Source organism: Scomber scombrus, chromosome 18 (assembly GCF_963691925.1).
Source record: "Scomber scombrus chromosome 18, fScoSco1.1, whole genome shotgun sequence".
Taxonomy (NCBI): Eukaryota; Metazoa; Chordata; class Actinopteri; order Scombriformes; family Scombridae; genus Scomber; species Scomber scombrus.
The window spans coordinates 15,929,008-15,943,187 of NC_084987.1; the positions used below are offsets into that span (position 1 = coordinate 15,929,008).

Sequence of the window (14,180 nt, forward strand, 5' to 3'; positions counted from 1 at the left end):
CGGGAGCACCAGGAATTTCACTGCAGTCGTCTCGAGTCTTGTCTGTATCATCTGTAGCCTACACAGCAAACACATCAGAGGTGAGTTTGACTGAAAATGAGAAAATAAACATGGGATCCAAGCACACAGCGACGCAGCATCACGCCTGGCATCATTAATGGTTTTTTTAAACATTTAACAAGGACTTCGCACTGATTGCAGCCATCTAAAGAGAAAGATGAGTTTTGCCTGTTTTTTGGGGGGGAAGAAACAGCTTCAGTTGCATTAAGAAGACATGGATTACGATTCAGACCTCCCAGCATCTATACAGTTGTGTAGCAGGGAACAATCGCATCCTCTCGAGTGGGACTTGCCATTCAGAAACAAGTGAAAGGAATTTGTCATAAAGCTTTCTAAACTTGGATAAGCATTATTTTTTGGCACCAGACAACACTCGTGCAAATTATGGAGTTCATTTCTTTTGTTTTAATGATGATCGGTATTCAATGTTTATTTAATGGGATTCACTATTTACCCTAAAAGACCAAATAAAGAAACATTTATTTAGGAAACCTCCCCTGTGGCTCACTTGTGATTATTACTTATGTATAGGCTACCATGTCCTAAACGTTTAATAATGTGTATTTTGTTTCTGCAGATCACAATGGCCTTTGCAAGTGTACTGAAAGATGCTGAGATCACTGCAGCCCTGGATGGGTGCAAAGGTGACTCATCATGAGACAATCACAGTTTTAATCCCGCTATTCTGTTTGCGGATGCTTCGTTAACAACCCACTATCATTTTCAGCCGCTGGTAGTTTTGACCACAAAAAGTTCTTCAAGGCATGCGGTCTGTCCGGCAAGTCCGCCGATGAAGTCAAGAAGGCATTCGCCATCATTGACCAGGACAAGAGCGGCTACATTGAGGAGGAGGAGCTGAAGTAAGACTCAAACCTGCAACTGCACACCCAGCACCAGATGGTGTCCTCTTCTGTGCTGAACAACAGACCATGTCGTCTTTAGATTTGTTGATGAAATTATTTGGCACAGAGGTTTCCAGTTAATTTAATTTAAAAAAGAAGACATTATTACATATTCTGTCCTATCACCTATACAGCAATAATATCGATAGTGTGATCAAATATTTGAAATGACTGATTCTACTTAGTTTATCATATTTTAAATAATAGATTAGGCCTATATATGCGCTTCAAAACAATAGGCATGTCTCTAAATATAACGTCAGCATTAGTGGAGAAAGTGATCCGCTGTGCGATCATGTTGCATATGAAGTTATGAAGTGTGATTCAGCCGATGGCGAGCTGTGGACCGTGAACTAACCACCACCTCTGTTTGCGCGCAGGCTGTTCCTGCAGAACTTCAAGGCAGGTGCACGCGCACTGTCCGATGCCGAGACCAAGGCTTTCCTCAAGGCCGGTGACAGCGACGGTGACGGCAAGATCGGCGTTGATGGTAAACTCTTTGAGATGCAGGGACATTGTTTAAATGTGTTTGGTGAAACTGATGCACTCAGCTGTTGATTTTCCTCTGTCTCTCCCTCACCATAGAGTTTGCATCCATGATTAAGGGATAAAGTGGCTACTGACCAACACCCGCTCTGATGGAACAACAATGCCCGCGTCGACCTCTCCCCTTTTCATCTGAATATAAATAATTTTTATACATTTGCTTAAGAGACCTTTCCTCCTATGCAACACACTGTCCTAAAATGATGATTGTGAATGTCGCTCCGCTGTGTTCATGTCTTAAATATGAATTTTGCTTACTGTAAAATCTATGATGCACTTTCCAGGAACGAACGGTATAAAAAGAATAAATTATTCTTTTGCTACGGTCTTATTGGCTATTTATTCTTTATGAATGGCCTGTGTCTTTTTAATTAATGAACATCATCTGAAGTGTGCAGGGTAAATTCTCTCTCTCTCTCTCTCTCTCTCTCTCTCTCTCTCTCTCTCTCTCTCTCTCTCTCTCTCTCTCTCTCTCTCTCTCTCTCTCTCTCTCATCAATTTAGTAGTAGTGTTTATTTAGTCATCACAACACAACAAACAAAAAAGTACAAACAGTATACAATAAGTATATAGATTCTAAATAACAGCATAAAGTAATTAATGTATGATGTTAATGACTGAAAAGGTACAGTCAGAAGCATAATGCTTATATATGCCCATCCTACATAAAATCTCACATTAGATTAAGCTACCCACCAAAAAATGATAATAAAAATGAGAGAGAAATAAGAAAAAAGAAATTTCAGTTTGCTGTTTTAGCATGATGTATAAAAGAATATAGAAAAAAATACTGAATAAAGACAAAGAAAGCAATTATAATTAAGATGATGTAGGCCAATTACTGTAAATAGTCTCTATCCCCCAACTTCAAATAAGCTTTAATAACAAACTTATATTATTGCCAAAAGTAAATGACATAACCCTGTTGGGCTATTGAATCATATCCTAACAATCAATTATATTAATTGTCACTTGAGAGAGGCAGGGTCATCCTAGCGGCACGGGCAGCCTGTCTGTCAGCAGTGGAAAGACACGCTGTCAACTTGCGTGGGGACACATTTTCCGGCGTTGTTTTCACGGCAGGTCAGCAGCTGCAAGTCTGTATAGTTGTCGAGCAACCATGTTCTCCTTTTTTAAAATTTAATTTAATTTGTGTAGACCTATATATCCGTAACAGAGGTTGATTTTGCCTGTTTTTAAATAAAATGCAAAAAATATACATTCTTTACTCCGCTGTTTTATCATTGTAAGAGGGAAACTGCGCTATGTACAACTTATTGCCAAAACATGTATAATGGAGCAACCATAGGTTTAGTAAAATGTAGGCTACTTTATAAAAAAATTTAAAAAAAACATCTGAAAAATAACTTGGCTTGACATTGTTTTCACATTTTTATTTACAGACTTTTTTGTTTTTCACTTTTTACCTAAGCAGCGACAGGGTGACAACTGACAGTGACATGGTTAAGTGGTATATCAAAATATTAAAGTCCGCTTAGGGGCAGCACTAAACTACACTAGTGTGTGTCAGTAATTTCACCTCAACAGTTTGAACAGTGACAGCACAGAACTGGCTGTGCCCTAATCAGGCATTTATATAATTGTAATTTAATTTGATTGTAGCCTATTATCAATACTTTATCAATTTTAACCAGTAAGTTGCTTGATTCTTTGTGGGCTACTGAACATGAGGTGATGACTCTCAGTGTGTTCACTGCACAGATGAAAAGTCTTGTTAGGAGCCCAATTCTGTCCTCCAGTAAAAGTAGTTCATAATATTTGTGCATGTAGTTTAAGAAGTACTAAACCACCGTTTTAATTTCCATTAACTACTTATGGAAGACCGTAAAAGCAGTTGATAATATTTGTGCAAGTAGTCTTACAAGTAATAAGTCCAGCAGAACACTTAACTGTTGGACTTACTACACTCTATGAATTACTATTTACTTCTATAATTAGTTATTCCAAAATTATTGATCTGAGTACTAATTAGTAATAGTATTACAAGTAAAGATGTATCAGTGCTGAATAGGACGTTTTTTCCTGCTCCTAGCACCGTAGTACTTAAACGTCTTACACACACACACACACACACACACACACACACACACACACACACACACACACACACACACACACACACACACACACACACACACACACACACACAAACAAACAAAACATGGTCACTTTTGGGGACATTAGACTTCTACATTAATTTCCTGGAGACTTACCCCAACATCATCACTAGCCCTAACCTTAACAATTGAGTGGGGACACGGCTTTTGTCCTCAGTTAGACAGGCTGAACCCAATTCACTGGGCACACAGTGTGAAATTTGATTTGTCCCCATAGTAACCTTTGACAGACCTCTGCATCACACACATACTAACTAATCACGCAGCTCCGTACAGCAGCCACTAGATGGAGTCACGTCCATTACCATAACAGTGGATGTTGGGACACCGGACACAGACCATACGCCTTAAATCATCTGGAAATAAAATCATCTGTTGAGACAGTTCAGACATTTGATTCCCTTTAGAAATAAAATCCTAGTTTTAAGTAATTGGACCCTGGCCTTTTCACCAAAATGGGAAACTCATAATACTTCCATACATTAAGATGAAATGCGATGGTCCACATGTCTGAGCCATTATATATATTTTTTTCTTTTAACTTATTTTTTATTCCAAGTTTTTTGGCACAATACAGATTGTAGAACTAACGTAAAACATATCTTCTTAAATTTATTTATGGGAAAATCAGTCGTTAAATAGTCTAAAATCATTGTTTTCCAGTTCGACTCAGTACTTAATTTTATTGATTGCTGCAATATTATTGTATAGATTAAACAATGCACATATAATCCCATTTGATTTTTGAATATCATTTCCTTTAATCCCACTGAATTAAAAATAGGCTATTGTTTCAAATATGTTCTATGAAGACATTACGTTGGACACTGACATGTAAAATGATGTGATGTGGGAGGAGAAAGTTGTATAACAGCCGCCTAACAACCAATTCAGTCCAATTGTCCCTGGCCGATCTAGGCTTGTATGACCAGGAGTGCTGTTCGTAAAGAACATTAGCAAATGTAAATGAATAAATGATCGCCAAGTAACAGTATAGTCTGCGAGGTATCAACATGGCGCATGACATCATGCACCGGGTGTGGGTAAAGTCGCACCACTGCTCTCGATCCGGTGTCCAGTCTCTTTTTCACACACAAGTCTGCAGGAGATGATTGAGTTTCTCTTTACTTGAGGATTCCAGCCCCACTGGAACCTCACAGGAGACTATCGAACATCACTTGTTGAGGGCCCCCATTAACAAGTTGGCACCGGGATTAGGTTAAGGAAAGGTTGACAATGACAAACCACCGGACTACAAGCTTTAATTGAATAATGAAAGACAGCAGGACGTTGCCAAAGCTTTATACAAAAAGCCACTTCGCGTCCCCTGTGCGTAAAACTCATCCCCAAAGCGCCGGATCGTGATTGTTACATAGTACAGTTTCTTTAAATCACATCAACAGTAATCAAATAAAATGAAACCAAATATACTGAAATGTTGGCTCCTTTTTCCTGGGCGACAGTGGAAGTCTTTATACAGTATCGCATTACTGCGCACCAAAGTTTTCTGTACTACGACCTTTAAATAATGCTTAAGAGCACCTTTGCGCACATATCATGACACCGCACCGGTCCGACTTTACCTGTTGTTCTCAGTCGCCAGCTGACGTGCGCATGGAGTGACTGACTTTTAATGTGAGAAAGGTGGCCCGTGGCAGTGGTGCCCCTGCCTTTGGCTATATTGAAGGATATCCCGCAGTGTCCGGTTGCAGATGATATTCCTGGAGACACTTTGGGGAAATACATCTCTGTGGATGCAGTGACGGTGCAATGATTAGACTCTGATTCTGACAATCCTAGTTCAAAGCTTAGTGGGGCCTGATTACTTACAAAACCCGGTGAAATGGCATCTGATCTGTCAGTGTTACACGCCACTTTTATTGTGTGTAAATTGTTTTTTTTTTTAATGTTCAGATTCGATACCATTTACAGCACGACATATGTTTTTCTCCACCCCTCACAATGCAACTGCATGCTGCATCATAGACAAGTAACCTTCTTTTCCGTGTGCTGCAGTGAACACTCTCCCAGGAACGTGCTCAATGACCCCTGAATTTGTTTTTGTGTCAGATCCGTTGGGGCCCACAAATGTCCTCTGAGCAGCTGCAATGGTCACTTTCAGACAGACACAACGCTCAGTGTGCAGCTCCTGGTCTCCAGAAAGAAACACAGTGACCTAATGGGACAAATGATTAGCCCTGTATGACCTCTGCCATACCTTCATCTAAATGGCCCGTTTGAAAACCTGGGATACTGTAGATTATTGTGCATCATCATCACCATCAAAGCGGGACAGGACAGCGACAGCAGAGGGTGACCTCGGGTCCCTTAATCAGCACAGTTGACAAAGCAGTTCAGAGAGGCTGTCCCGCTGTCAGCGTGAGACAATGAGAAGGTTACAAAGCGCACACATCCACGACATTTAATGATACTCTGATATTATGTGTTTTTGGTGTTATATTCAAGATAATCAAAACCCAATCTGCTGCGACTCTGCATCTGAGAAACGAGGGCAGGTGTTTCAAGATCAAGACAAGAGGTAGATTGGGGCAGGTATGGCTATGTACCAAGCACAAAGAGGTCATAATGGTCTCACCTCTTACAGGATACCACCCAATAATGGCGCACCAATGCTGTTTTGTTTTAACCAAGAAAAGGTGACACATAAGACATGTTCCTTCCGCAAGACTACAACTGAACTACAACTAATTAAATTGCCAGTTTACATTTCATTTTTCACCTCAAATGTAATGATAAGGGCATATTCGCAGCTCGTTTTGGGATTGCTGCCTGTAAAAGGATATCTGCATGGAAGGGATTGGGGGGGGGGGGGGGGGGGGGGGGGGCAGAAACAGCAAGAGAGGGAGAAAAGGAGAGAGAGAGATTGCAGTTACATTACAGGCACTCTGCATTCACTGTACCGTAGGCTGTAATTCTAAAGGCGAGAGGAGGGGTACTGGGATGACAGGAGGGAGTGGTGGACGGGGAGAAGAATGCGCTTTTTAACTTAATTTGCTATTTACAAGGGCGTTACAGATGTCCACGGTCCGGCCTCTCTGCCCCTGGGCGTTATAAATAGTAAAGGTTAATTAGTTAGCTGAGAAATTGGATCAGGGGCGGGCAGTAAGAATTTGATCCATAGACAGGTAACTCAAGCAATCCCCATTGTCACTGCAATCAGACCTATATAAATCCGCCTTGACGGACAGCATCACCACATAGCCTTACCTCTCTGCTGCATCACCGACCGGGCGAGAACCCTTAACACGGTAAGTTGCTCTGTGGCTGCAAGGAAGTCGCTTGCGTTGGAAAGTCTTTGCTTTTTGAAATGTAGCCTATCTAAAAAGATTATGTATGGACGGATCCTCTGGCTCCTATAGACTATATTCAGCACACTTTAATGCACTTTAGTGGCTGCCTAGTTCAAAGACAGGTGATATAATTGTCAGGTAAAACTTAAAAGGTAAAACTAGAACGAAAGTGTTGTTTCTTTTATGTTAAATCTTTTAGATGTGACAGTATAATTCATCGTGTGAAGAAAAGCTTGCATTAATTTACATTCTTTCATTTAAAAAAAAAAAAACCTTACTGTTAAGTTTTAAGGACATTACCGGCGTGCTCTCTCCGGGTACGTTACTGCACTGACTTCTTCCTCTTTTTGCTGTCCATCAGTGTCTAGTGAGGAGGTTTGCTGCTGTACCTTGCTAAATGTGTTAATAATTCACCACGGTTGTTCCTCCTACAGGAATAAAATGTCACTCTCATCTATCCTTTCCGCTGATGCCATCGACAGTGCTATCAAGGACTGCCAAGGTATCGTCTTCCACCAATATCATTATTGCTTTCTTCATTGTTTTCTTTTTTAATTCTGAACCTACAGTATTTCTGCTGGAGCCCCTACTGTCACCAGGCTGCCTCTATATGAGAGCCTCCTGGAAGAATTAAGAAATGAAAAGATGCATTAAGACATAAAGGGTTAAGTCAAGTATCAATGTTTATGAGTGTTAGTTGGGCACATTAGTTGAGCCATTAGCCAAAGAGATCAAAGCAAATTGTCTTCTAAAACCTGTAAAATATATAACATTCCACATTTAATTTAGGACCAATATCTCCAAGCTATGTGCCTCTGAGCAGGAAAACCAAGTGACTTACACCGCACTTAATAATACTTTTTCAGTCAAGACTCATCAATCCACTTGTCTCCAAAATTCAATAACAACAATTTGGGGCTTCGTTAACATTACATACAGACTCTGTCATAATTCTAGTTTAGTGGGAAAAAAACTCCACACTATACTATATTTGTGCTAGATATTGCAATTAAATTGCTATTTCTCCTCCAGCACCTGACTCCTTCTGCCCCAAGAAGTTCTTCCAGTTGTGTGGCCTCACCAAGAAGAGCCCCCAGGATGTGAAGAAAGTTTTTGGGATCCTGGACAATGACGGCAGTGGTTTCATTGAGGAGGAAGAGCTGAAGTGAGTGAGCAGCAGGTTCTACAAACTACACACTTTTTGTTGTGCTCAGGATCTAATGGGCTGCTTTTGCCAGTCCGTCCAGCAGGCGAAGATATTAGACCTCTTTCTGGAAAATAATACAATTTGCAGTCATGGTTTTCATGAAATTGAGAAGATGTTGTGAAGAGGATACCCATCCATCATTAGTTTATCCAACTTTTTAGCAAAACCTTAATAGACCACTGGAAATGCTTCTCTGAGATTCAAATAGCTTTTTGTATACTGGTGTGTCTTTGACTTATGACAATCATCTATAGTCACAGTTTACTCACAAAAGATGCAAGTCTAATAACACTTGTGGGATAATGTAGGCTTAAATGTGCCTTTAAATCCATTGTGAGAGTTTTGTCCTCTGGCTGTACAGCAGAACACATTTAAGTAGCACAATCTGATATCTGCTTAATTTACCCACAGTGGAGTTTAAAATCATCCCCTTTCCTTGTTTTGCATCACACAATACCTATACTTATGTAGAAGACTGTTGTGTGTAAGTTTTTATAAGGACTTATCTAACCTCACTGTCAGATCCTGATTATTGCTTTTGTGATTATTGCTATGTGCTGCATCTAGTAGTTACTAAGGGGTGTCTCTATAACTATAAGCTTTGTCTGTAATTATCTGTTAATCTGTGTCTGCCAGGTTTTTCCTCCAGAGGTTTACTCCTGGGGCTCGCGTTCTGACAGACACAGAAACCAAAGCCTTCCTGTGTGCTGCTGATGACGACAGTGATGGCCGGATTGGAGCAGATGGTGAGAGGATCCACACCCTTTTTGACAAACCTGTTATGCAATACATATTTTTGTGTATGTGCTTATTGAGCAAAATAATTCCTACAATCTTTACATTTCTAATTAGAATGCAAACTGACTAAAGTTGCTGTATGGTTGTTCAGTGTCTCTAAGTATTGCTAGAGAGAGACACATTAACACATTTAAGTATAAAATAATAAAAAAGACACCAGTCAAGTCTCAAGACTAAACAAGAGTGCAGAAAGATGTAGCAGGTACTTAAAAAGTGACACATATAGAATGTTTCTGAAGTGCATTTCATGTTAACTTAAGAGAACAACTCTGCTTTCTTTTTTCCTTTTGGTGTAATGTCTTTGTTTTGTTCTTATAAATTGCACACATGTTAGAGTTGCAATGAGGCAGGTGTCTGACTGATGAGAGAAGTAAGCAGGTGTCACATCCGTTTAACACTGTTTCTTTTCTCCACAGAGTTCCAGGCCATGGTCTTGTCCTAAACAACTGACCTCCCTTTCTTCAACTCAGTCTGAGAACTCCTCTACCTGCCCCCATTTCACTGCTTCAGGGGCTGTCTTAGTTTGGTCAATCATTTTCCATCTGGTTAGATAAAAACTTGTTTGATTATTTTTATTTTGCAAGACTCGCCCCGGTCCACAGATCCATATTCTCATCATGTTTTTTTTTTCTTGTTCCATATGCTTTAGACATACCCGTAAAGCTGTATTGCAAAAATAAATGTACAATTTACCAAATTAATGACAAAATAAAATAATAAAACCAAAGTTCCCTTGTTATATTCATTATTTCTATTCAAGTGTATGATCTTGTATGTCACAAGATAACATGAGATAACCCCAGAAATGCTGTATGGTGGAAGTCACGGCTTATTGAAAGGTTTCATATGCAAAAAGTGAAGGTCTAATTAACCCTGATGAAGTGGGAATCTATATATACAGAAAATGATCAAGATGTACCTGCCTGTGCACAAAATAAACACACACATGCCACACCACTACATGTCAGAGTCATCTTTAAATCTTTACTCATCTAACACAGCAGTAAAAGAGAGCCAATGTCAGGTATGAGAGAGATACGTCTTGCAAACACAGGGTTTCTGATTTAGTGTGTATAGAATACAGTTTAAATGTGTGTGTGTGTGTGTGTGTGTGTGTGTGTGTGTGTGTGTGTGTGTGTGTGTGTGTGTGTGTGTGTGTGTGTGTGTGTGTGTGAGAGAGTGTGAGTGAGTTTATAGCCATCGAGCTATAGAGAAAGCAGAGGAGGTGACCTTGATGACCACCTGAGTGTCACCGTGGCTGGATCGAGTGACACCTGACCTCAGCTTTGTAAATAAACCCAGCTGAACCTTGGTGCTGCTCAGGATAGAGCGACAAAACACACACATACACATACACACACACAACAAAACCCAGCACATTTGCAAAAACCAAATATGAGATCTGACACAGGCTCTCAAATATGCACATCAACACACACACACACACACACACACACACAAACACACATCCAGGAAACATATTAATATATGCATCCAGTTGAGGTGGTGTGTGTGTGTGTGTGTGGTGCGTGCGTGTGTGTGTGTGTGTGTGTGTGTGTGTGTGTGTGTGTGTGTGTGTGTGTGCGTGTGTGTGTGTGTGTGCATGTCTGTGTCTGTGTCTGTGGGATGCACAATAGGAAATGCAAACTCTGCAGAATGCTATAGCTCAGAATGCTAGCCTTTCATGTGCTCCTTTGCCAAGTCTGTCTGATAGATCAGGACAGCTTGTTCAGGACATATTAAAGAAGAATCATTTTAATATGCTCACCAAAATTCTCAGACAGAATTTGACCATCTCAAAACTGACACCCCCTGCCCCAACCTGTACACGAGACCTTAAATAGCACATATATTTTTCATCCTGCATTTATAGGATCCATGGGATTAAAATTAACAACCACCTCCCCATTCACCTGCCTGCCAGAGGCGCCAAAATACAGAGTGCCACAAGTTCTTTAGGTGGTTCCACCTTACTGTCATTTCAATTATATCTGTATTATAGGGAGAACCTGACTATTACAGCAGATACCTGCTACTCAGAACTATGAGGAAAACACTGGTGTTAGCATGAGGTCGTGGTTACGGATGTAGGATGTATAGTCATTTCAATTACTACTTGATTCATATCATGTGCTGTGATAATAGATGTTTCAAGTGTTGTCCTTCCCAAGTCAAGTCTGAACTGCTTATCTGAGACCTGCATGTTTATTGTATTAAACAGTTTACTGTCACTATAAAGTGATAATAAGGTGGTCGAAGCATACTGATTCATAAGCATTTCGATATGTTATACTCACAGTAGAAACCATTTCAGCCGATAAGTCAGTCAGAGATATTCACATTAAAACACGCCCGATCAAGTCAAGTCAATATTAGTTGTATAGCCCAGTGTCACAAATCACACATTTTCCTCAGGGGCTTTACAATCTGTCCAGCAATACAGCACCCCGTATCCTTTGACCCTCAGATAAGGACTTAAACAGGTTTTTTTCCACAGAGAAAAACATGGAAGAAAATGGAAGATCCCTTTTCCCATAGAAGAGCAATGGGTGAAGGGATCTTCCAGCATGGACAGAACTGCTACAGCTGTGGTGTTTACAGAATACACCAGATAGCAGAACTACAGAAATACAGCATTGTATGTATTTATTTATTTCTACTAAGTGCAATACACCTACCTTTAAACAAGTGCAATACAAGCAGCGTCTGACTGTATATGTAGGTACTGTGTATGTATGTTTGTGTGTGTGTGTGTGTGTGTGTGTGTGTGTGTGTGTGTGTGTGTGTGTGTGTGTGTGTGTGTGTGTGTGTGTGTGTGTGTGTGTGTGTGTGTGTGTGTGAGAGTGAGAGAGAGAGAGAGAGAGATTTTTAACTTAAATTTCACATTTTTCTTTTAAGTCTCTTTCTATTTGAGCTCCACTCTGGCAGCGCAGCAGAAACAGAAGTATTTTAGAACTGTACAATGACAATAAACTATTCTATTCTATTCTCACTTCCAGTTTCAAGCATTTAATAGTGAAGAAAGATGTTAATTTCCCACAGGTTATGATGACATTATCTACGTATGTAAATACAACAAACACAGAGTAAGAAACAGCCTGTGAGAGTAAAGTGTAGATTCAAAAGTGATTATGTACATTTGAGCATACGTAAAAAGATAGTGATGTGCTGACGATTGATTCTTAGGTTGAACTCAATGACAACAAAAAGAACTGCAGGGTAAAAAATAGGTTGAAATATTAAAATATACAAATGCAAGCTTCAAGCGTCTATACATATACTGTAGGAGCAGGAGTAATATCAAGATTGTGATTAAAACTTTCCTTATATGGTTTGTTCATAGAAAAATAAAAACCCAGGATGTGAATCTAGCTGTTTGTCTTACAACTTATCTCATGAATAAATCATGAACCTTTTATTATAATATTAACATTGCTCATGCTCTTTTATTCATATTTAACCATGTTACTTCAACACAGTTAATGTATCAAGACACAAACACGAGACATGTGCAGATATACGGATACAGATTCATTATCATATCCACATCTGCTTGTCTCTCTATTCTGCTGACATGGGGGTGGAAGAGAAAGAGCAGGTGGGGGCAGGGGTGATGCTGGTAGCACAACTGAAAGCGGGACAAGGTTGGGGAAGCCAGTAGGTAACACAAGCCAGGGGACACGCAATGGAGCCGTGACCCCTGTGGGTCAAGAGTGGCAAGCAGTAAACAGGAAGGAAATGTGAGCCAACAGGTCGACACTGACTGCTGGTTGTGCTGCTGTGGGACAGCAGGAGACGAGCTGATGTGACCAGAAGATTACCTGTACTCAAGGGCAGAGGAGGGAGAGACAGGGAGAGACAGAGAGGGAGAGAGAGAGAGAGAGAGAGAGAGAGAGAGAGAGAGAGACTGTAGCTGTACAGTACAAGTAGGATAGGCCATTGTCAACCTGTCCTGTTGGGCCGACAATGTGAGAAAAAAACCCAGCAGTTTTTGGACTGCAGGTCTTGAAATTCTCCCATCTAACTGGTCATACAATGCAGCTTTATTAACTGTCAAGAGGCAAAAAATTTAGATGCAACTTACAAATGTATGTGTGTATATTCTGTTGACTCATTTTCATTAAGGCCAGGTAAATTTAAATAATATGGTAAACCGTGTACAAGATATCATTTGAGAAAAAAAGAACATTTTGGAAAGGCCAAATAATCCTTACCTTTTTATCCATTAAATATAAATGACCAGTGAAGGGGTAATTTTGTACTCTAAGAATTAATGAGAGAGGTTATAAATAAAACTTTTAGCAGGGTGGAATTGAGTAGTACAAGTTGTAGCAGTGGTAGTTGTAATCGTAGTAGCAGTAGTAGGCATCTTGAAATGTTAGGCTGCAGCATTAGGTGACAAACAAAGGACTAACAATTAGAGGAAATACAGCACCTTAACTAAACTTTTACTTCACATGCATATCAAAACATTATGGTGTCAATGCTAATACCTCGTAACACCATTCGGACAGGCTCCTCGGGATGGACACATAGGCCTGGCCTGCTTGTCTGCTTCGCGCTTCAATAATTGATGCCCTCGCTTCATTGTCACCAAAAACTCATATCAAGAAAGGAGTGTCAGGCTCACCTTACTGATTAAGTCTGTGTGAAACTTTAATGTGCACCCCATCTTCAGCTGATAACAAACGGATGTGCTCGAGGGCAAACGAGGAAAAGGGAAGCTAAACCATTTGGATGAACGCTACGCATCCAGCATCTGCTTTGACAAACGCCGATCATATTTTGACTTGTCCCCATGTCTTTAGGAGCCTGGAGGTATCAGAGATGTTGCTACCTGATAGTCTGAAAAGGGACGAATGTCGTAAAAGATTCAACTGGTGTGTTAGGATGACTGAATGGGCTTTGTGAGCTCTGTGCAGGAACTCTATTCATAATGCAGGGGATGACAGCACTGCCTCTGTTCCCCAACAAGCATTAGTCCTGAGCCCCTACTTATGATGTCTGCGTGCAGCTTCCCTTCATTAATGAATGATAGGCCATGCACATATCAATGGCCATTGCTGACACACTCACACACACACACACACACACACACACACACACACACACACACACACACACACACACACACACACACACACACACACACAGAAGGCATCCACAGAAGGTTATTTTCACCCTGGGTTGAGCCTATAAATTTAAATATCTGTTAATT

The 14,180-nt window shown here is 40.3% G+C and overlaps 2 protein-coding genes across 2 annotated transcripts; both read left to right on the forward strand.

Annotated features, from left to right (window-relative positions):
* Positions 1-17: 17 nt before the first annotated feature.
* Positions 18-1,836, forward strand: pvalb4 (parvalbumin 4). The gene is made up of 5 exons (XM_062438112.1): positions 18-80; positions 638-704; positions 788-920; positions 1,343-1,452; positions 1,548-1,836. Exons 2-5 carry the CDS (start codon positions 644-646, stop codon positions 1,571-1,573), a joined length of 330 nt encoding a protein of 109 aa, XP_062294096.1. The 5' UTR covers positions 18-80; positions 638-643; the 3' UTR covers positions 1,574-1,836.
* A 5,562-nt stretch (positions 1,837-7,398) lies between these two features.
* On the forward strand, positions 7,399-9,404 carry pvalb8 (parvalbumin 8). The gene is made up of 4 exons (XM_062438574.1): positions 7,399-7,459; positions 7,990-8,122; positions 8,801-8,910; positions 9,379-9,404. The coding sequence occupies exons 1-4, from the start codon at positions 7,399-7,401 to the stop codon at positions 9,402-9,404; spliced, it is 330 nt and encodes a 109-aa protein (XP_062294558.1).
* Positions 9,405-14,180: the final 4,776 nt, after the last annotated feature.